At 39.5% G+C, this 22,948-nt stretch overlaps 1 protein-coding gene across 4 annotated transcripts in view; it reads left to right on the forward strand.

Annotated features, from left to right (window-relative positions):
* The first annotated feature begins 533 nt into the window (after positions 1 to 533).
* The window catches only part of PAX8 (paired box 8), a 43,863-nt gene continuing 21,448 nt past the window's right edge, over positions 534 to 22,948 (forward strand). For 2 of the 4 annotated variants that reach the window (XM_077262671.1, XM_077262674.1), the window contains exons 1-6: positions 536 to 681; positions 1,533 to 1,625; positions 10,918 to 10,968; positions 15,278 to 15,443; positions 18,329 to 18,526; positions 19,580 to 19,662. In XM_077262671.1, coding sequence (XP_077118786.1) covers positions 1,601 to 1,625; positions 10,918 to 10,968; positions 15,278 to 15,443; positions 18,329 to 18,526; positions 19,580 to 19,662 — 523 coding nt within the window. In that variant the 5' untranslated portion in view covers positions 536 to 681; positions 1,533 to 1,600. Of the gene's footprint in view, positions 682 to 1,532; positions 1,626 to 10,917; positions 10,969 to 15,277; positions 15,444 to 18,325; positions 18,527 to 19,579; positions 19,663 to 22,948 lie in introns of all 4 variants that reach the window. The other 2 variants (XM_077262673.1, XM_077262672.1) reach the window with 2 other exon arrangements.

Here is a 22,948-nt window from a genome sequence, read left to right on the forward strand (position 1 = left end):
GTGGCTGCAAGATGCAATGGCTGCTTATCTCCAGGGCAACAAATGATCAGACAGGAGAAAGCAAACACCATAAAGGATTTTTGGCTGCAAGAACATGGATTTCTGCATCCCCTCTTCAGATGAATAAGATAATAATCTATTTTTTTATTTTTTATTTTTTCACCTAAAATAATAGAATATAAATAAGAGCCAGAACGTCTCATATGGACACAGCTGAAGGGGGTCTCCAGATAGAGACATAATAGAATTAAAAGACAGTTGCCCTTTAAACTAGAAGAGGAACCAATGAACACATCACTGACTGCCATTCTGCCCTATGGGACCTGCCAGGAGTTCTCTGTATCTATGCACTGTGCAATACACAAAGAGGATGTGCTCCTGGGAAGACACCATGGAGGTAGTGACAGTATCAGCCCCATCACCATGTCCCCACTATCAGGAGACAACATTCCCTGGCTCTATCAGATGCTGGGGTCTCCAGGAATCTGGGAATCATCCATCCATGTGCAGATCCCACCTCCCAGCCGCCCTGGAACACCTGCAGCCAATCCCTGCCCTGTGTCCTGTGCCAGACATGCCAGAGACCCCCTCCATGGGATAAATCCTCCTCCTCACATCCTATTGTAAGAGGACAAACTTCCAGCAAAGTGTAAGGGTGAGGACAGGTCCTCCAGAGACAAGGTAGAGAGCTGACATCTCCTCATCCCACTGCCTGGGTAGTGTCTGCTCCTCACATCCTCCTGAGACTACATCCACCTCTGTCATCTGTCTGTAGAAATGCTTCCATCTGCCCCTTCCTTCTCAATCTAAGACATTATCTATCTATCTATCTATCTATCTATCTATCTATCTATCTATCTATCTATCTATCTATCATCTATTATCTATCTATTATCTATCTGTCTATCTATCATCTATCTATCTGTCTCATATCTAGTATCTATTATGTATCATCTATTTATCTATCTAACAACTGTATCTAACATCTATTTACCTACTTTATGTAATATGTAGTTGTTATTTATTTACATACTGTAGATTTTCTGTTATCCATTTATCTAGTATAGTTAATCTATATTTATCTATATATTTTATGTAATCTATCTTCTATCTATCTCCAACTATCATCTATCCATTATCTATCTATTATCTATCATCTATCTATTATCTATCTATCTATTATCTATCTGTTATCTGTCTATTATCTATCTATCTATCTATCTATCTATCTATCTATTACCTATCTATCTATCTATTATCTATCTATCTATCTATCTATCTATCTATCTATCTATCTATTACCTATCTATCTATCTATCTATCTATCTATCTATCTATCCATTACCTATCTATTATCTATTATCTATCTTCTATTTATCTATCACATATCTCTCTATCGATCTCTCTATGTCTGCCCCCATGCCATGTCTCCAGTAGATGTGTTCCTGCTTTAGATGAGGGTTGTGGTCGGTGTATTGTCTGGGGTCCCATCTCCCCCCTTCCTCGGTGAGTGACCGGTGTCTCCTCTGCAGGTCAGTCTCCTCCAGGACTGCTGGGCACAGAGGAATCCGCCGGTGACAGAGGACACGGAGCAGGCAGCATGCCCCACAACAGCATCAGATCCGGTAAGTGCTGAGCACATGCACTCAGTGCTCCGGGCTCATCAGGGGGACTGCGACCGATCCTCACTGATTCCCCACCATGTGACTGCTAGCAGCGGTCAGTGCGGGGCAGCCGCTATGGAGGTGGTCGGCAGGATGGAAGCTCAGTGTTGGCTGAGGAGCTGACAATCTGTCTCCTGTGTCAGAGTGGAGCCCCCCAGCCCCAGTCAGTGCAAGGACAGGTGCAATCATGGCTGCTGACACTGTGGGACATGGCTGGTGCTGGTGCTGTCACAGGAGCCTGTGGGAAGGGTCCATCATAGTCTATGATTGTACCGGGACATGTGCGAGCTGTGACCTGATCTGTCATCCACACTCTGCCAATCTATCCTTCTAGTATCTGGTCTTTATCTATAGACATAGCTATCTCCGATCTGTCTAATATTCTGCATCTCTCCATTATCTGTGTATCAGTCAATGCATAATTATCTGTGATTTATTCACTACCATATTTATTTATCATGTATTATATCTATCTGTCATATATCTATCTATCTATTTATTATATCTATCCATCATCTATCTATTTATTATATCTATCTATCTATCTATCTATTATCTATCTAATATATCTATCTATCTATCTATTATCTATCTATTCTATCTATTATATCTATCTAACTATTTATTATATCTATCTATCTATCTATCTATCTATCTATCATCTATCTATGTTCTATCTATTATCTATCTAATATATTTATCTATCTATCTATCTATCTATCTATCTATCTATCATCTATCTATCATCTATCTATTATCTATCTATCTATCTATCTATCTATCTATCTATCTATCTATCTATCTATCTATCTATTATATCTATCTATTTATTATATCTATCTATCTATTATATCTATCTATTTATTCTATCTATCTATCTATCTATCTATCTATCTATCTATCTATCTATCTATCTATCTATCTATCTATCTGTCTGTTTATTATATCTATCTATCCAGCACCCAAACTGGTTACAAGTGGTGTCAGTGTATAGCAGGGTGTCATTGATGATTGTGCAGCACTATATTGCCCCCTCCATTACTGATGGTCCTGGTGCTGGATATAAAGATATCAGTTTCCTAGTTTGGCTGTTTCTGTGTCCTTATAATGAAGCCTCTATCCCTGAGCTGACTGCATGTCCATGGTTAGGAAGCTGTGCTCCTCTGTTATTTACAGTGCACCCCGACTTTCTGTAATGACCATTCAATGATCAGTCATTACTCACTATAATCTAACCAGCAGAATTTATAGGAAAGCAGAGCGACCAGTGATAATAAGGAATAATTCAATATATTGTGTATGAGATACGTGTTGTGTAGACCTGGGCTTATACATCAAAGAGCAAAAAGCCCAAATAATACAATGTTGCTGTTGTTACTCTTATTATGAATGATTATTCTAACAATATTGTAAATACATTATTATTATTACTACCGACAATTGTAGGAATCCTACAGTAATGGTGTCATTTCTAGATTGATTGATATGATATTGATATGATATGAATTATTGCCCTTATTACATTTATCATCTCGATCAATGTTTTAGTGTAAGTAGTGGTATTGCTAACATTTGATCATGTGTTTATTATTAATATCATGATTACACTGTTATTAAAAATCATTAATTCCCATTAAGACTTTCATATACCCATACATATTATTTTCTTTTTACACTACTAATATCTATACAGTTGCTGTAACATTATTTATAATAATAATAATTATTATTATTATTATTATTGTAATCATCATTGTTATTAATTTTAATATTGCCAATATTCATATAAATATTGCTATTGTTAAAGATTATTCATATGTTAATATTTAATAATTGATACCAAAAGAATATTAATAATACTTTGTGAACTATGATTAATGCAGAATATATTGTTATTCTTGCATCATTTATTTTTCCATTTCCCTGCTACAAATAAATATTCGAATTATTATATGTATTGCATATGATTATTTTTTGTTATTGTTATTCCACCATCATATCATAGACAGCCTCTGTGCTCTCTGGTCAGGCCATTGCCTGGTAGTATATATACATATATATCCATGGCTGCTGGTTCTGGTGTTCTGTGCTTGCTGGGAGGACAGTCCTGCATACATCTGAATACAAGTTAATTAGCAGATAATTTGGGCTGATGACTGTCTTCCCCCATCCCCTTGTGTGACACATTAACAGCCCCTGTGATGGATGCAGCTTCAGGGGGGATCAGGGAGGAGAACATTGTTTTCTTGTCATCTCAACTATGTGGATTTAGTTTCTTCCTTTTAAAGTGGAGATTTTTATTATCTGTGTGGATCTAAAGTTACAGCTGACAAGAGGGAGAAGCCTTTCTAATAATGACTGTCTATTCCTATTATAGGATGGGATGGAGAGATTCTATCCTGACATCTGAGCCCAGAAGTCTCAGAAATGATGATCGCATGCTAATAATTACACTAAAATAGCAATCATATTATATCTCCCACATATCCCATCTATATGTAGATAGATAGATATATAGATAGATAGATAGATAGATAGATAGATAGATAGATAGATAGATAGATAGATGCATAGTGCATATGGATGGGCTATATGGGAGGTATAATAGGATTGTTATGTTCGTGTAATTATTAGCATGCGATCATCATTCCTGAGATTCCTGTATATATATGATGTATCTGATGTGTATTGGCATATATATAGAACCACACAATCATAAGGTTAGATAACGAGATATTAGGTCGTTAATTATATGTTTTAATTACAAAGCTTGGAAATTTAAAAAAATGCAGCAGTCTGCGCTTTTTACTTTTTTTCCTCTGATTCAATTGCACTACAAAAATGTTTGACTGATTTTTTTTTTTGTACAAAATTAAACTGTGTAATTTACTGTCTCTCTTCTCTTTCTGTATATCTATTCTAACTTTATCTTATGATTGATTGGGATAACTAAAAGTATTTTGAACATATAGAAACAAGAAATATTGTAGATATGCTCCAATTGTTTCATGTGTGAAATTACTATATCTCCTATTTATCTATCTAAAGTATCCTTCTATAATCGGTCAATCTCATATCTATCTATCTATCTATCTATCTATTATCTATCTATTATCTATCTATTATCTATGTATTATCTATCATCTATCTATCTATCCATCTATATATCTATTAATCTATCATCTATTATCTATCTATGTATTATCTATCTATCTGTCTATCTATGTATTATCTATCTATCTGTCTATCTATGTATTATCTATCTATCTGTCTATCTATCTATTAATCTATCATCTATTATCTACTATTATCTATCTATTATCTATCTACCTGTTATCTATCTACTATCTATCTATCATGTATCTATCTATCTATCTATTATCTATCTATCTATTATCTATCTATAATCTATCTATCATGTATCTATCTATCTATCTATCTATCTATCTATCTATCTATCTAATATCACTATCTATCTATCTATCTATCTATCTATCTATTATCTATCTATCTATCTATCTATCTATCTATTATCTATATATCTAATATCTCTGTCTAGCTATTATCTATCTATCTATCTATCTATCTATCTATCTATCTATCTATCTATCATGTATCTATCCATCTATCTATTTAGCCATTGTCTATCCATCTATCTATTTTACAGGCATTAGGGACTTCTTTGATATTTCTAGCAGCACTTCATGACATAACTACACTACAATTTTCTGGTAATTCTAGAAGTATTGTAATTTTGGCTTCCTTATCGCCAGTCAGTAGAATTTGTTTCTGGGTTTTTTTTATTTCACTTATATTTATTTATCTTTCAGCAATATATATATATAGAGAGAGAGAGAGAGAGAGAGAGAGAGAGAGAGAGAGAGAGAGAGAGAGAGAGAGAGATGATAGATAAATACTGTGGATATCTTACACTGCAAACATCATGGACATCGCATTGTCTATATAATTAGATTTTCATCTTCTCTCTCTATATATTATTGTTATTTTGCCAGTTTGGTGTGTGTATTATTGTATTATAGAGTGAGATTTTTGACAGATCAGGGGATTTTAGATGATGAGTTGGAAAATCTAGCAAATCCAGGATATTCAGTGGACAGATCGCTTATCTTGCAGCAATATCTGACAGATCGCGCACTAATCGTCTCCCGACATTGTGGTTATGGAGAGAAGAGAGAGTAAAGTTTTCTGGAGAATTCCGAGTTATTCTGGTCGGAATCCCCGCAATCAATATGTATAAAAGCAGCGGCAATCTCTGACTTCAGAGGATAGTGGATGGAAGGGGAGATCGGCTTCATGTAATCGCACAATCTAAACAGCCATTGACTTTAGCTAGTATTTACTAAATAGATGATCAAACGATAAAAGAGAGAACGATTGTTTCCCATCAGTGCTGTCATCACACATAGAAACTAGAGCAATGGTAACACATGTGACAATGGAAAAGTGGCAATCTAGACACAGATCGGTCGTTCAACTGTAATTTTGGCCGATACTCTGCATGGTTAAAGAAAGAGCAGAAATAACATAACAACCTCTTATAGTATAGAAGGGGCTACAACAGATTAAGCCTCTCACACATGGATTTATAGAGATTGCAACAGATCGATATAAAGAGATTGCATCAAATTAAACCGATCACAGATCGATTTAAAGAGATTGCAACAGATCGATTTAGAGAGAAACAGATTAAACTGAACACAGATCGATATATAGAAATTGCAACAGATTAAACCGACCACAGATCGATTTGGAGAGATTGCAACAGATTGTGCCGACCACATATTGATATAAAGAGATTGCAACTGATTAAGCCGACCACAGATCGATTTAGAGAGAGAGGTACAGATTAAGCCGACCACAGATCGATTTAGAGAGACTGCAACAGATTAAGCCGACCACAGATCGATTTAGAGAGATCAACAGTTAAAAAATGATCAGATCAAGAATCAAACCTCCAGAAAAAAACAGTCAATGCACAAAAAGTGCTTGTTCACACTTGTAAAAAAAAAAAACACCCCACAATGAATGTCAAGCGTTTTTATAGCGTTTGTACAGGAATGTTGGTGTTTATTTGTCATTTGCTGTGCCAGTCTTACCAGGATCGGGTGAGTGGGCTGAGCTGCCCTGGGAGGGTCTCTGCTGTCAGTCCACTATCAGCACTTTTGTCCTCTCAGATGAGGCTGCCCATTGGTCAGATAGGTGACTGGGGAGCCCTATAAACCATTATAGAAAGCATTTTTTTCAGAGACATGATTTGGGCTATGTTCACACGCTGTGTTTTTGCAACTTTTTTATAAGCTGCTTGCACAAAACAGGTTTTGCTTTCGCTTTTTCTTCATTCTTTGTTTAGTTGTTGCTGCGTGCTTATTGCTGCGTTTTTGTCCAGATACATTTGTGTTTTGTGATGCTGATAAAGTTTAGTGCATACAAAAATAATTGGATTCAACTTCATTAGGTTTTTGGCACCAAAAGGTTTTTGTTTTTTTTTGCACTACCCCCAAAAAAACACTGCAAAAACGTAACGTGCGAACATAGCCTTAATGTCATCATACACATTTCGTTTTTGAGTTTTTTTTTTTTTTTGCATTATTTAAAACACATTTTTTTGCTAATATTTTAAGTCTATAAAGCTTAATAAAAATGCCAGATAAAAACCACGATACCCAGACTGCCGCCTGTAGGAAACACATGCCATGAAAAGCCTTTATATCAATATGAAGGCTGTTTTCTATTTCCCTATAAATTTTAAGGTAATAACTTGCCGCGATATTTTGGCAAAAAAAATGAAATGTAAAAAATAAAATGCACAAACCCAAAATGCCGTGAAAATGACTCGAAATAAGAAACTGTGGAGTGTGAAATCAGTTTAATGATCGGCTGGTTTTTGAATTGGGTAACCTTCTCTTTTTGCATAAAAATGATTTTTATTATTCGCCTAAAGGTTTTCCTTAAAAAAAAACCAAAAAAAAACACAAAAAAAACCATGCTTTTTTTTCGAATAGTGGTCACGTTTACATCTATGAACAGTAAAAATAATCATTTTTTGTCACTATTGACCAGTGTGACCCTGTATCGCCTTTGCTTGTATATTAGTATGGTCACCTGTGAATGGCCTTTTATATGGTATGGTAAGGCCTCATTCACATTGAGAAAAAAAACACATGTGCTGGATTGGATTTTCAGCATTGCATCTTTATTTAGTTATTTATTATGCTTATATAGCGCTATCATATTCTGCAGCGCTTTACATATATTATCATTGCTGTCCCCATCGGGACTCACAATCTATCCTTTATTCTGGTTTGCAAAAAAAATAAAAAATAAATATTAAAAAACAGATGGCATCCAAGTGCTGCCCAGTTTTTTCAAGGAGCCATTGCGGATTTGAATGGGCGAGTTTGATGCGTGACTCACTTGCAGTGTGCAAAAAAGTACTGGCATGTAGTGAAAAACACTGATAAAACACGTGCATGTGCATAGCCAATTTGACACTGTTCACATTGCCATTTGGGCTGTAGTCTTGGCAGATTGGACTGTAATGGTAGAAGTGTTATTAAGACCCTGTTCACACTGCCATTAGAGGCTGTATTTGCACTGTAGTCTTGGCAGATTGAACAGTAATGATAGAAATTAGAGGCTGTATTTGCACTGTAGTCTTGGTAGATTGGACTGTAATGATAGAAGTGTTAGATCCTGTTCACACTGCCATTAGAGGCTGTATTTGCACTGTAGTCTTGGTAGATTGGACTGTAATGATAGAAATGTTAGACCCTGTTCACACTGCCATTAGAGGCTGTATTTGCACTGTAGTCTTGGTAGATTGGACTGTAATGATAGAAGTGTTAGATCCTGTTCACACTGCCATTAGAGGCTGTATTTGCACTGTAGTCTTGGCAGATTGAACAGTAATGATAGAAATGTTAGACCCTGTTCACACTGCCATTAGAGGCTGTATTTGCACTGTAGTCTTGGCAGATTGGACTGTAATGATAGAAGTGTTAGACCCTGTTCACATTGCCATTAGAGGCTGTATTTGCACTGTAGTCTTGGCAGATTGAACAGTAATGATAGAAATGTACCCTGTTCACACTGCCATTAGAGGCTGTATTTGCACTGTAGTCTTGGAAGATTGGACTGTAATGATAGAAGTGTTAGACCCTGTTCACACTGCTATTAGAGGCTGTATTTGCGCTGTAGTCTTGGCAGATTGGATTGTAATGATAGAAATGTTAGACCCTGTTCACACTGCCAGTACAGGCTGTATTTGCACTGTAGTCTTGGCCGATTGGACTGTGGTCTTGACAAACTGGACTGTAATGATAGAAATGTTAGGCTGTGTGCGCATGTTGCGGATTTTGGTGCGGATCAGCAGTGGATTGGCCACTGAAGATTCGCAGCAGTTTTCCATGAGTTTACAGTACCATGTAAACCTATGGAAAACAAAATCCGCAGTGCACATGCTGCAGAAAAAAACGCGCGGAAACGTAGCGTTGTTTATTCCGCAGCATGTCAATTCTTTGTGCGGATTCCGCAGCAGTTTACACCTGCTCCATAATAGGAATCCGCAGGTGTAAAACCGCAGGTGGAATTGGCACAAAAACAGCGAAAAAACCGCGGTAAATCCGAGGTAATTCCGCAGTAAATCCGCAGTGCGGATTTCCGGCAGATTTACCAAAATCAGTGCAGAAAAATCAACACACCTTTCCGCAATGTGTGCACATACCCTTAGACCTGTTCATACTGCCATGAGAAGCTGTATTTGCACTGTAGTCTTGGAGATTTGACGGTAATGATAGAAATGCATTCAGCACTATTCTTCCCATCAAAGCGACAATAACCAACATGAGCCCCGACGTACCTCATTAGGGATCAACGGGGTCCGTCACCATAGGTGGTGTCCGCCAATGATGGATTTGGCAGAGTTCTGTAGGATCTATATGAAATGGAAGCTACGAACAGATAGGGGAGGAGTGGTTTTCTCTATGGAGTTGCCCTTTAAAAATACATAGTTCCACACGTTACAAAATGTTAAAAAAATAGTCCTGAAATATTCCTGATCCTTCGATGCCACTCCTCTCCGGCTTAATTGATCCTGATTTGCAGCACTCGTATAAGAGATTTAATAACCAGATGCTGAATGTTGACGCCGTCTGGTGTCATTCACATAGCCGTCGTATCAGGGCAACATCTGGAGTTCGATCCACAGAATCTTCAGTCATTTTTGTACAGGATACCGTCCAGAGACAGAGATGTCTCCTCCTAAGGTCTTACCTCCACTGCCTTATTATAAATCCCGATTTTATGAATCCTTAATATGGCACCCATAGTAATGGCTCATACTGTCCATGAGAAAAATATATGTAGCATATTATAGGCTGTATTCTTCACGTGGGAATACATTGTCTTGTGGTGGCACCATATGGCGGTATAGAGAGTGGGTACGTAATATAGATCTGTGGATGCAAGAAAAGATTGAGGGCTTCTGATCAGAGACTACTGCTTTATAATACTTAATTAACACTTTGTTACTATCTTAATTAATGAAAAGATTATATGGACGGGTATCTCTCCACGATGGCACCATGTTTACTTTTGATGTTGTACTTGTATTGCCCTTTTAGCTGTTTTGTACCTCACTGTAAATCACCAGTTGACATCTTATAATTTTATTTTATTATTATTATTAATAATGAAAATAATAGCCCAGAGCTGCATTCACAATTCTGCTAGCTGCCGTCAAAAACAAGCTTGTTAATATTCTCCTATAATGCTGTTAATGCTGTCAGTTTTATTTTTACAGGTAAGCTATACATAGCGCAAAATGTAACTTTGCATAGACATATACCCCGATTCATCAAAATGGGCGAACAATATTTGATGATTTGTTGCAAAATCAAAGATGCTTATTTTTGACTTTTTGAAAAAGTCACACTATCCTTTTAATAAGCTTTAAAATGTCACACGTTAGCCCTGAATTGTGCAAAAAAAAAATAATAAAAATGTATATATACTGTATATATATATACAAATGGTAAGTTATTCTTATATATTAGAGTGGAAGTGTACGTATCAGTTTAGTAGGAGCCTCACTGAGGTACGAGGCGCTGACGACGCGATCCTGTTGTTTACATGTATGATAATAACGGCCTATTACAATGATTCCCATCCTCTATTTTGTCTTAACTTTATTTAACTGGGTTTTGCTGTTTCTAAACAATACGTTTGTCCACAGAGCTCATCACAGAGAGAGGCTGCACAGGAACCTTCAGCTCACTGCACATAGGTCAGCGGTTCATTCTATTCATGCCACATATGCCATAGTCTATGCCACACACCTGGCCGACCACAGCCATGAGCCACGTTATGAGCAACCAATCACAGTGCAGCTTGCATTTTTCAAGAGCATAAAACAAAATGAAAGCTGCACTAGGATTGGTTGCTGTGGGCAACAGACAGTTTTTCTTTCAGTTTCATAAATCTGCCCCCTTCCCCCTCCACGGTGACTTTCATAATATAACTAAAGATGAAAGCAGTTGCCCCTAGCAACCAACCATTACAGGATAGCATGTGAAATCATTGATATGATTGGTTTCTACGGGCACCTATTGAATGGAAAAGTGGCCATAGCAACAAGAGTGCAGCCCTTATACTGGAAAAAAAAGTGTATTGAAAAGCAATGAAATGATTGATAACATGACAGTAAATGCTGTCATTGTTTTCAGTGGCAGGGTTGGTCATGAAAATTACTACAAACATATTTTGCTGGGCCTCAATCCCAAGCCTAAAGTTATCCAACTGGTGGCAGAACATTTATTAACGCCTCAGCTATTCTTTCGTCCCCTCCATACACATGCACACTCATTTTGGTGGGAGTACATGTGAAACTTTTCAGGAGAAAGGAGTAAGCTTGGTGTGAACTTCATGTTTACAGTGAAAAGAGATCAGCTCTTCCAACCTTAAAGGGGCTGTCCTGCCTTTAAGGGGTGGTCCAGCCTTGGACAAGGGACAACTGCTTGGGATTGAGTGGCTGACGAATATATGCATAGGGATAAAAGTTCCCTGTTCTGCCTATCGGTGCGGGTAACAGCAGATAACTTATTTTCACTTGTCAAATCCTTAAAGAGGTTGTCCGGCCTTGGGGTACAAGTCTGCCGTCACTCTATGTGACTGCAGACTTGTGAATCCTTGCAGTGCACACTGTGAGGATTCTCCAGTGCCGATACCGGAAGTGGTAGGTACACAATGTACATAATTCCAGTCACATTCTGACTAAACGTGCTTGCATTGAGCGAGGCCGTGCACGTCTAGTCGGCATGTGACCACGTGTATGCACATCGCATACTTGAGATCACGTCCCCACCATTCCCGACAGGGCCGGACTGGCCATCTGGCAATTATGGCAAATGCAAGATAGGCTGGTCCAGTCGTGGGCCACATTGTCTGCTATGCTGTTAACACTGTCAGTGGCCTCAGGGTGCAGTAACATAGAGTGACTGCAGACTGGTACCCCAAGGCCGGACAACCCCTTTAAATGGGTTGACAAGTGAAAACAAAGTTATCACCTATCCACTGGGACCCGCATTGATAGACAGAACATTAGATTGGAGCAGTATTATGCATGTTCTACCGCCACTCCATTCACACCCCATTGGGCTGCTGAACACTGCGCTCGGCTTCTGGCAGCCCCATAGAGAATGAAGAGAGCGGCAGTAAGGCATGCACTCTTCCCCGCCATTCTAACAGGGATAAAAGTGGCTGAAAGGGGGTAAAAATGTCTCATTCTGCCAATCGGTGCAGGTCCCAGCAGACGGACCCCAACCGATCAGTGCAGGTCCCAGCAGTCGGACCCCCACCGATCAGTGCAGGTCCCAGCAGTCAGACCCCCACCGATCAATCAGTTCCCACCGATCCTGCCGATAGGTTATAACTTGTTCTTACAATGGGTGTATGCACACAATGTCATTTTTAGGTGGATTCCGCCATGAAAACCGCCTGAAAAATATATTAGAAACCATTCAAAAGAATAAACATTAATTTCTACGAAAAAAAACCCTTGTTCATATGTTGAGGTTAATGAACATCTTCAGTTTTAAAAAACGCCAATTGGTTAAAAGAAGTGATGTCCATTTTTCTGGCGCTTTCCACTCGGAAGGGGCTCTGTACTTTCCCATAAAAGTCAATGGTAAAGCTCAAAAGACGTCCGGACAACTTTTGGAATGTTTTGACACATTTTTTAATTCTTATTATTTTATTGTTTGTATTATTATTTTAATGTATTATATTATTATTATTTTTATTATTATTTTATTTCATTATTTAGTACAGTGAAAAAAGCACAACAGCAAAATGACAGTTAATAAAAAAGACATTTTAAAAACCATAAAAAAAACTGCCAAATCAGAAAGAAAAATGCTCATATGAGAAAAACAGATCCCTGGTGAAAATGGACATTTAGACCAATAATGGCCAAAGGATCTGATTTATTTTTATAGTCACCCTTAACAGTGATGCCAGAAGCAATGAGGACCCAATTCATATCAGTTATCACTACAACTACGACTTAGTGAGCCTTATTACACCTTTCCACCAAAGAAAGATCTGTAGTAACCCCTGCAAACATAATTTACTGGTGGGATTTCCAACACTGCTCCTCTTTTATATATTAAGTGAAACATTTATGAAGACGTCAGTATGAAATACAGTAGATCAGGCAAGATATTTAACATTCTAGGTTGTATATAGTCATCATTTCTATTAGAGTTACCATTAAAGCAGATCTCTCACCAGATTCCACAATATAAACTGCATACTACATTAAATACATTGATAATTCATGTAAAAATGATTGTACAATCCTGATATTAATATAGGCATTTTAAAACTCCAGTAAGAGTTGGACTATCCCCCCCAAAAATCCTCATTTTAATATTACTGTAGGTTGGAACTTTCTAAATGGATTATAAGATAATTTTGGCAATAATTTCAAAATTAAATAAACCAGCCTCATTAAAGCGATCTATTTAATAATGTACGCAGTTAGTCTGTGGAATCTGATGAATGATTGGTGAAAGTTTCTTGCCTACGTACAGAGTCTGTGTGAAGTTGATCGTGTCTCTGTGGCTAGGTACAATGGAGTCATTGGCACTCTACGACGTCTGTAGGCGCTATATCATAGATGTTGACATGGTCTGGCCGATTCACGCAATTCAAAAAACTTCTTCCCCTATTACTAAATTTCCCGGGACAATTACCCCAATTGACCTTAACATACGCAAGAGACCATATTTGGGATAAAATTGGTCACATCGGCCATTTATTTAACAAATAATACAATAACAATAACCATTGCAAATTACCGAAAAAGAGAAAGAGGGAGGTCCTTTTAGCTACCGGATCTGGCACACGTTAATCAATTATTCAAAAATGGAATGATCTTTACTAGTGATGAGCGAGTGTGCTCGTTACTCGGGTTTTCCGAGCATGCTCGGAAAACCCGAGTAACAAGCACACTCGCTCATCACTAATCTTTACCCTTATCCGTGAAAACCACACTCGAGAGCACCACACAAGTGGTCGTTAAAATAATGACACGCACCAGCTCCCTGGGTCCAACCCCATCAAGAACCCCACTAAGGCTACGTTCACATTAGCGTTAAGCTAATGTGTGTCGGGTTTGCGTCGGCGACGCAGCGGCGACGCATGCGTCATGCGCCCCCTATACTTAACATGGGGGACGCATGCGTTTTTTTTTGTTGCGTTGTGCCACACATGCGTCTTTTTTGCCGCAAGCGTCGGACCAAGAAAACGCAACAAGTTGCATTTTTCTTGCGTCCGATTTTCGGCAAAAACCGACGCATGCGTCGCAAAACGCAGCGTTTTTGCGTGCGTTTTGCCGTGTTTTTGCGTGCGTTGTGCGTTGCGTCGCCGACGCAGCGGCGCACAACGCTAGTGTGAACGTAGCCTAAGTGCCAGATCAGCCTTCCTTAGTTCCATTCTGAAAGGAACCATTTACCTGATTCCCCACCCAACCAATTTTCACACCAACTCCAAAGACCCCTCCACCGCCTCAGCCACTGTGACCCAAGATGTCAATATCCTTGAAGTGTCCCTTATATTTAACTTTTTGATATAAAACTGGAATGTAAATATCCATTCAACCAAGGTTAGTGGTTGGGACTCTTCACCTTGAGGATCCCCTAAAATGGCCTCTCCCTTAGTCCCTCGCCCTTCTTTTCAAACCAATAACCTCCTATCTCCAATCATTTTATTCAGGGTCCAATCCCTGTCATACAGGGCCTACACTTAACCTGTTCAGCTCTGACCCATTCTAAATAACTTGGAAGTTGTATAGAGCCTTTATACACCCATGTGAATCGGGAGAGTAGACCGCCAATTTATAGGACAGATCCTTCTCTTTCAGAAAGTCACCCCTAATAAATAGAGTGTCCTCACTATCAGTCACAGGGAAAATTGTATGATATTGCCTATTACTTGACTAGATATTTGCTTGGCAAAGCATATGAGAACTAATGGGGCTTAGGTTCAGTACAACGATTAGACTAATAAAACAGAGTTTTTATCTTTCTCTCCAGGTCATGGTGGACTAAACCAGCTAGGTGGGGCTTTTGTAAATGGGCGCCCACTTCCAGAAGTAGTGAGGCAGCGCATTGTAGACCTAGCACACCAAGGAGTACGTCCATGTGACATCTCTCGGCAGCTGAGGGTCAGTCATGGTTGTGTGAGCAAGATCCTGGGCAGGTAAGATGCTAGAAGATCAATCTTTGAGAAGACACTTAAAGGGAACCTTCCAGCAAGATTTTGCAATGTATAGTAAAGACATGGCTGTATCGGTGCTGGAATACTGATTACGTTCTTACTTTTGGTGAAGAAATCTGCTTTGTAGTTCTTCTTTAATCAGTTTTCTACTAATTAAATTTTGCTGCACAGGGGCCGGACTATGCACTGGGTCTTCTCCATGTCTGTGTTCTCCTACCGCTTCGGTCCCTGAATGACAGGTCACTGGTGAATTGTCAAACAGAGGAGGCATGTCCTTCACAGACCGGAGGCAGGCAGAGGGGTCCGAGGAATCACAGACATGGAGGAGAAGACACAGTGCACAGTCCGGCCCTTGAGCACCGAAAATGTATTTAGCAGAAAACTTCACATGTGATTAAAGAAGCTCAATAAAGTAGATTTCTCCACCAAAATATCAATTCAATTTTTCTTCTACCCTCAACATCTTTAGATATCTGGCATCTTTATCTCCCATTATCTAATGAACATTATGCAAGCTTGTCTTCGTTTTTTCTTGAGGCTCTCGTGCAGATCGGCAGATGACCTTCACATTGCTATATTGAGTTGAGCCTCTAGTGAATGTAAATGGCGTAGATATCAGCGACAACTAATGTGTTGTGAGAGCAAGTGGATTCATCAGGGCAGAGGGCACTTAACTGCTGCCGTCACTAATGGAACCTTCATTACAATGAGATATGTCCTGCTTTAGTTATCATATTTAAGAAATAACTAGATCATTTTATGATATTCATCCAACTCCATCTATAACACTTTTTTGGATTTGGGGAGATTCACCCATCAATGATGTGATGCCCTACTTGTTGACAAGTGGCAAACCCCTAACTGGTGCAGAAGTCCATTAATGGCGTACATACTGTTTAAAGTGATTCATATGGGTATTACATAGACGCGGTACATAGACAATTACATAGACGCTGTAATATGTTGTCATGGAGTTGAGGGAGGACTTAGAACAATATTCCAACCACTTTCACAACATTTATACCAGTCTGTCATATTTTTGACATTATAAAATTACATAAAGACTCCTACAGATATACCTCATGCCCTGTTATTTCCTATTTCAGTCACCGGCCATCTGCAGGACAGTGAGCTAGAGTCATACAGAATAGACTTTAGGATTGCTAATCCATGTGAGACTATGGTCACATTTCTGTTCAATAGGGAGTAAAGACTAAATAAAAGGTGGACGTAGTCAATCACATAGTTAGAGATGGCACCGCGAACTTGGGCATTGATAGGCAGAAATACATTGTCCTGGAATTCCAAACTGCATTCTATGGTGCATGATGGTCCTTATAATCAGGAGTTAGGACCAGACGTCTTCTCTAGTATACAGGGGTATTGTATATTGTATTATACTGGTATTTTACTGGTATTATTTGGGCATTGTATTTTGGCATTATTTGGTTTGTGATACTTGGGCACTGTAAATTAGTATTATTTGTTCACCATATATTGGTATTATTTGTGTTTTCTATGTTAGTATTTGGTTTGTTGGTATTATATAGACGCTGTACATCAGTATTATTTGGTTTGGAACATTTGGGCAAAGTACATTGGTATTATTTGGTTGGTATGGTGTATGCAGGGGCGTAACTGCAATAGGTGCAGGAGTTGCAGTCGTATCAGGGCCCTGGAGCCTAGGAGGCCCCAAAAAGTCCCTTTGGCCTATAATGCTATTAAAGACTTGCAATAATTGGGGGGCCATTCAGAGCTTTTGCTTTGGGACTCATGAGCTTCAAGTTACGCCACTGGGTGCATCCATATTGGAGTCTCATAGTTATTGGTGTTTGGCAAATCAGAGGTGATCTACATCTGCCCCTTTTTGAGGAATTTGGGTTTGGGATGGCCACAAATCCCACCCAGAAATACCCATTTGTGGGCTTAATTTGTGTAAAGTCCACTTTGTTTCGTCTAGGGACACCACAAACATGCCGGAACAGTCACAGCAAATTTGGCACATTCGGTATTTATATAGTCTGACCCACCAGACAGAGACCAGGTCATGATTTCTAGAGCAAAACCATAAAGGTCAATTACCTACTCAATAGGATCAGTAGTTGCCTAACCTCTAGAATTCGGCAGGGGCACCAGCTCTGTATATTTTAGTTCTGGTGTCTAAACAATATACAGTCCAAGGTAGTCCATGAAATGCACGCTCGGACTGGCCCACAGGAGAACAGGAGAATTCTCCGGTGGGCCACCAGCATTTTATCTGAGCAGTACTTGGCACAATACACTTGATTCACTATGTACAGTCAAAAACGGCATCTTACTTATGTAAGAATGAACCCAGTTTATTAATATAGAAATTTTTGAAAGAGAATAAAGTTATATTTGCATGTCACTGAAAAGTGGGGCCCTGGAGTTGATGATACTGGTGGGCCCTTGGCATCCCAGTCCAACACTGGTGACGTGTGTCACCTATGGGGAGCTTATAAGTCTAGTGCACTCTAAGGCCATAAGGGCCAGATATCTATAGTGTAGTATCCTAGGGCAAGTCAATCGCACAATCTATGACCCCCTTAAGGAAAGCAATTTAGGTTCCCCCAAAAACGGTTGGAGCAAGGACAGCAAGTCACAACACTTACGACACCATAAGCATAAATGTTCACTCTGCCTAGTATTGGCAATCCAAGCCATTCTGTATCGGAATTCAATCATTATACAATATGTCTCATTGAATATCAATATTGTAAATGTGCTTTTCTTCTTTCATGGTGCACATTCTAGGCCGTAGGACATTAGCCCTGGCGCCTAGTGACAAACCATGCTTAGAAGATCAATGGATTTGGGTAATTATATCTTACTTTGTATTGGAGTAGGTACTATGAAACTGGCAGTATCAGACCAGGAGTCATCGGTGGGTCCAAACCTAAAGTTGCAACCCCCAAAGTGGTGGAGAAGATTGGAGATTATAAGAGGCAAAATCCGACCATGTTTGCCTGGGAGATCAGGGATCGGCTTTTGGCAGAAGGTGTATGTGACAATGACACAGTGCCCAGTGTCAGCTCCATCAACAGGTATCAAAAGAGATATATCATTAATTATTACTGGTAGAGGTGCAATGTATGACTGTTAGTAGCTGGAAGGAAGCGTCAAGTACCAGTACATATAGTACTGGCAGATGCCAGTCCCCATAGAAATCTAGTGTACGGACAGATGGTGTGCAATTTCATTGGGGCAAAGTGAAAGGTATGAATGTGGCTAATGCCATGAGAAAAAAAATCAGCCTGAATAATACATGCACATTTTTTAAGACTGTTGAGTGAAATAACAGGTACACTTTAAAAGGATATAGACATCCTCCTTGGCTGGTTCTTTTTTATTTAAATTCATTTATTTTTGGCTAAAAATAATTTTTTGCAAATGGTTTTCATTAAATATTTTGCTTCTGTAGCCTCTGTTTTGCATTGTCGATTGCTGGCTGAAGAATGAGCTAACTGAGAATCTGTCAGTGAGCTGGTTGAGATGAGAGAGTTTATGACTTTGAGCGCCTTTCAGTAGTTGTATGACTTCATGAATGTTGAGGTGAACTTTCTAATCTGAACATAAACTAAGAGGAGCCCACTGACAGATTCTTAGTTAACTCTTTCTGTGGTCAACAATGCAAACAGAGCTAAATTGTTTATGAATCCCAATTGCAAAACAAGATTTTTAGCTTAAAACACATGCATTTAAGTAAAAAAAGTTAACAAAGGGTGTTTTCTACATCCTTTAATCTATACTTGTCAGCTTCAATCCCCCCCCCCTGCTTACACAAACCCCTTTCAACAGCAAATACCCTCATCCACCCTTTCCTGCCTCCCATATGTACGTATGAACAGGACTGTGTGATGGTGAAGGTATTGTTTGGGGAGCACGGCCTTGCTGGAGTTTTGAGAAGGAAACTTGCTGGCAGAGGCCAAGGAGGGTTGTAAAGTATGGGCAGATTACAAGCCAAAGGTATAGTAGGCCAGGGGAATTTGATTGCTCCAAGAAGTCACTACTATCTGGGTATCTAGAGGCATACTGAATCTTTACCCCATCTGTGCCCATGTCCTTGCTATCAGTTTACACGTCATTCTCTCTTCTAGGATAATCCGTACAAAGGTCCAGCAATTATTTAATCTGCCCATGGAGAGCTGCGTGAAGTCTTTAAGTCCTGGACACACTCTGAGTAAGTGGCCAATGTTGCCTGCTGACTATGCTATACGTAGGCTCCGATTCATTAAGACTGGCATGATGCGCCCTATTCTTAATGATTGGGACTTCTGGAGTAAGGGGCGCCTCTTAATGAATTCGGCACACCTCGGTACGCGCCTCGGAGCGCCACCGACATAAATATTTTTCTAATCTGGCTCTGGCATATATTTCTGGCACAATTTTTGCCACTAACGTGGAGTGAATTGGAAGAATTAGACGGGAAGCCATGCCCATACGTCATCCATGGATGGCCGGGATTGGTGTAAAAACACCAAAAGCCACAAGATTTTGGCGTAGTTTCAAGTTGTGACAAAAGTATGTGACTTTTGATGTTGTTTTGGAAGCTGTAACTCATATCGATCTATACTTTGTATTATGTTAAAATTTCATATACTATATCATTCCCAGGGAGGAGCGGACATACCATTGGTGTAACTTGTTCAACCCCACAGGGGCCCAAGAGATTTGGGGGTCACAGCTTATTCCAAAGTAGGTGGAATTGTGCATTATGATGAGCCATTAGACTGCACAGGGGTCTTCTTCTGTTTGTGCCCACTCTTGTTCCCAGGTATCAACCATTTCAGGCTGCAGTATTCCTGAGTGGGGCTACCTGCGCTCATATATCTCCAGAAATCTTTTCATAAATGAGTGATATTGAGAGTTCATGGGATTATACAGTATGTCACACCCAAATCTTCTGTTCACACTTAATAACTAAAACGAACAAGTGGACAGTGCTTTATAGTGGTGGAAATTGGCCACAGGCAGTGTTGGACTGGGGTGGCAAGGGCTACATCAAAAATAACCTGACCCTAGTACACAAATTTTTTTTCCTTCTATGTAATCTTAAACAAAATAGTTTGCATAATGGATGATTAATTGATTCCTTTCTCTGTAAATACTGAATCAAGTAAATTAGTACTGCTTATTAGCACTCCTTCACAGGGGCCCACCGTGGAATTTACCTGCTCCCCGATGGGCCAGTTCGACCATATTTAATGAAAAGCTTATCAAACCACAACTTTAATAAATACCTTCATAAAAAATAACAATCACCAAAGCTCAAAAAGTTCAGCCAAATGCCCGAGCCAACCATCTGGTTATCTCATGAACGGTCCACTTGCATATTTTTACGCAAGCGATTCACCACTTTATAACAAAGAGGCCGTTATGAAACAATTCAGACACAATAATATAAAGGTAGGAGGAGGGGGGAGAGGCAAGAATACAGTCTTCAGAACAGATAAAGCCTCATCCATAGTACACATTTTATACGGTAGCAGTGGCTCACATGGGATTTACTCAACCCAGTTACCGAGGCTGGTAAGCAGGTTTGCCCCCCACAACAGCAGCCCCATAGGTCCAAACAAAGACCCCATCACTGCCCATTGCTACCCAAACTTAATTCCCCTTGAGATGGCCGCCCTATAGTTCAAACAATGACCCAATCATCTGCCATCACTAACCTAACCCCACTCTACTCAACAACCAAGTGAATGGAAACCAGGACCATTTTGGCAGGAAAAGCACTTGCCAAAACTTCCTGAGATAACAAGAATTCAGCTGAGTGTCCAATAACCTCATGTGTATCCCTCCATATTATCCGGGATCCTTCCACTTTATAAGCTGCACACTCACAAAAGGTTTCTTTATGCACGATGACTATTTTTGGGGACCAGCAGCATTCATTACTAGGTGTCACGAAATGCTTCATTTTTCTTCCAGTGCCAGTAACGACTCTGTTGTGGGATATCCTTGTGTCAAGAGGTCCTTCCCTGTACCAAACTCTAGGGCCACCCTAGCTATCCCTTCGCCCTGGATTACTTCTAATGGTGAAGATGCTAGGGCCACGTACTTTGCTGAGCTCCTGACTCAGCCCTTATCTGTTCCCTCCCCCACCAAGAGAAGTGGGGAGTAGTAGTGTATGTAAATACACCAACCAGACTAATAAGAGATGATGTACAGGGATAAAGAAAAATACCAATCATACAAATATTCTCTCATAAGCAGAGTGGAACACCAGGGAGTGAAGGAAGGGTTAACAAACAAATAGGAGAGAATGAGGGTTTGCACACAACCAAAGAACCAAGCAACAGTCTTTAGATAAACACTCCAAACCAACTCCTCCAGTCCAGGCAGCATGAAACTAACACTGGCATCCATGATAGTTAGAGGCAAGCATATATAGTAGAGGGGAGTGACCAACACTGAACAGCTGAGACCATCAACCCTGGAAAGCTATTAGAAGGTATCAACTGAACATTTCAACCCCTGCACTGCTAGCAGAAACCTGCACCATGTAATATGATGGTGTGGTGCTTCTAGTCAGTGCAGGAGTGCGGGAAATCAGACGCTGTGGTCTTCTGGCTCCTCTCTGTTGCGGTAAGACCGTGACAGTGCCACTGCAAGGAAAATGGGAAAAACGCATCCTATACTTACCCTAAGGCTGCAGTCACACTATCAGTATTTAGTCAGTATTTTACCTTAGTATTTGTAAGCCAAAATCAGAAGTGTAACAGTCAGAGGAAAAGTAATAGAGACACGTCACCACTTCTACATTTTTCATCCACTTCTGGTTTTGGCTTACAAATACTGATGTGAAATACTGACCAAATACTGCTAGTGTGATCATAGCCTAACGCTCATTGTTAGCATTTATAAAAAAAAAATAATCCAAAATATTCTATATTGATGATGTTGGGAGTTGTAGTGTCTTATGGTTTAAAGAGGGCCCATCACTTGACAAAAATATAAAATGGAGTAAATGCCGCTGTTGTACTGAATCCAGGGTTGTTTATGATTTGTTCCTGTGCCTCTCCAATCCTGAGATTATTATTTATTATTATAGCACCATTTATTCAATAGTGCTTTACATATGAAAAGCGGTATACATAACAAAAACAAATTATAATAATCTTTAACAAAATGAGTCACCGACTGGTACAGGAGGAGAGAGGACCCTGCCCGTGAGAGATTACAATCTACAAGGGATGGGTGAGGATACAGTAGGTGAGGATAGAGCTGGTCGTGCAGCGGTTTGGTTGATCGGTGGTTACTGCAGGTTGTAGGGTTGCTTGAAGAGGTAGGTCTTCAGGTTCCTTTTGAAGGTTTCGATGGTAGGTGAGAGTCTGATGTGTTGGGGTAGAGAGTTCCAGAGTATGGGTGATGTGTGAGAGAAATCTTGGATGCAATTGTGGGAAGAGGAGATAAGAGGGGAGTAGAGAAGGAGATCTTGTGAGGATCAGAGGTTGCGTGCAGGT

Source organism: Ranitomeya variabilis, chromosome 5 (assembly GCF_051348905.1).
Source record: "Ranitomeya variabilis isolate aRanVar5 chromosome 5, aRanVar5.hap1, whole genome shotgun sequence".
NCBI classification, from domain to species: domain Eukaryota; kingdom Metazoa; phylum Chordata; class Amphibia; order Anura; family Dendrobatidae; genus Ranitomeya; species Ranitomeya variabilis.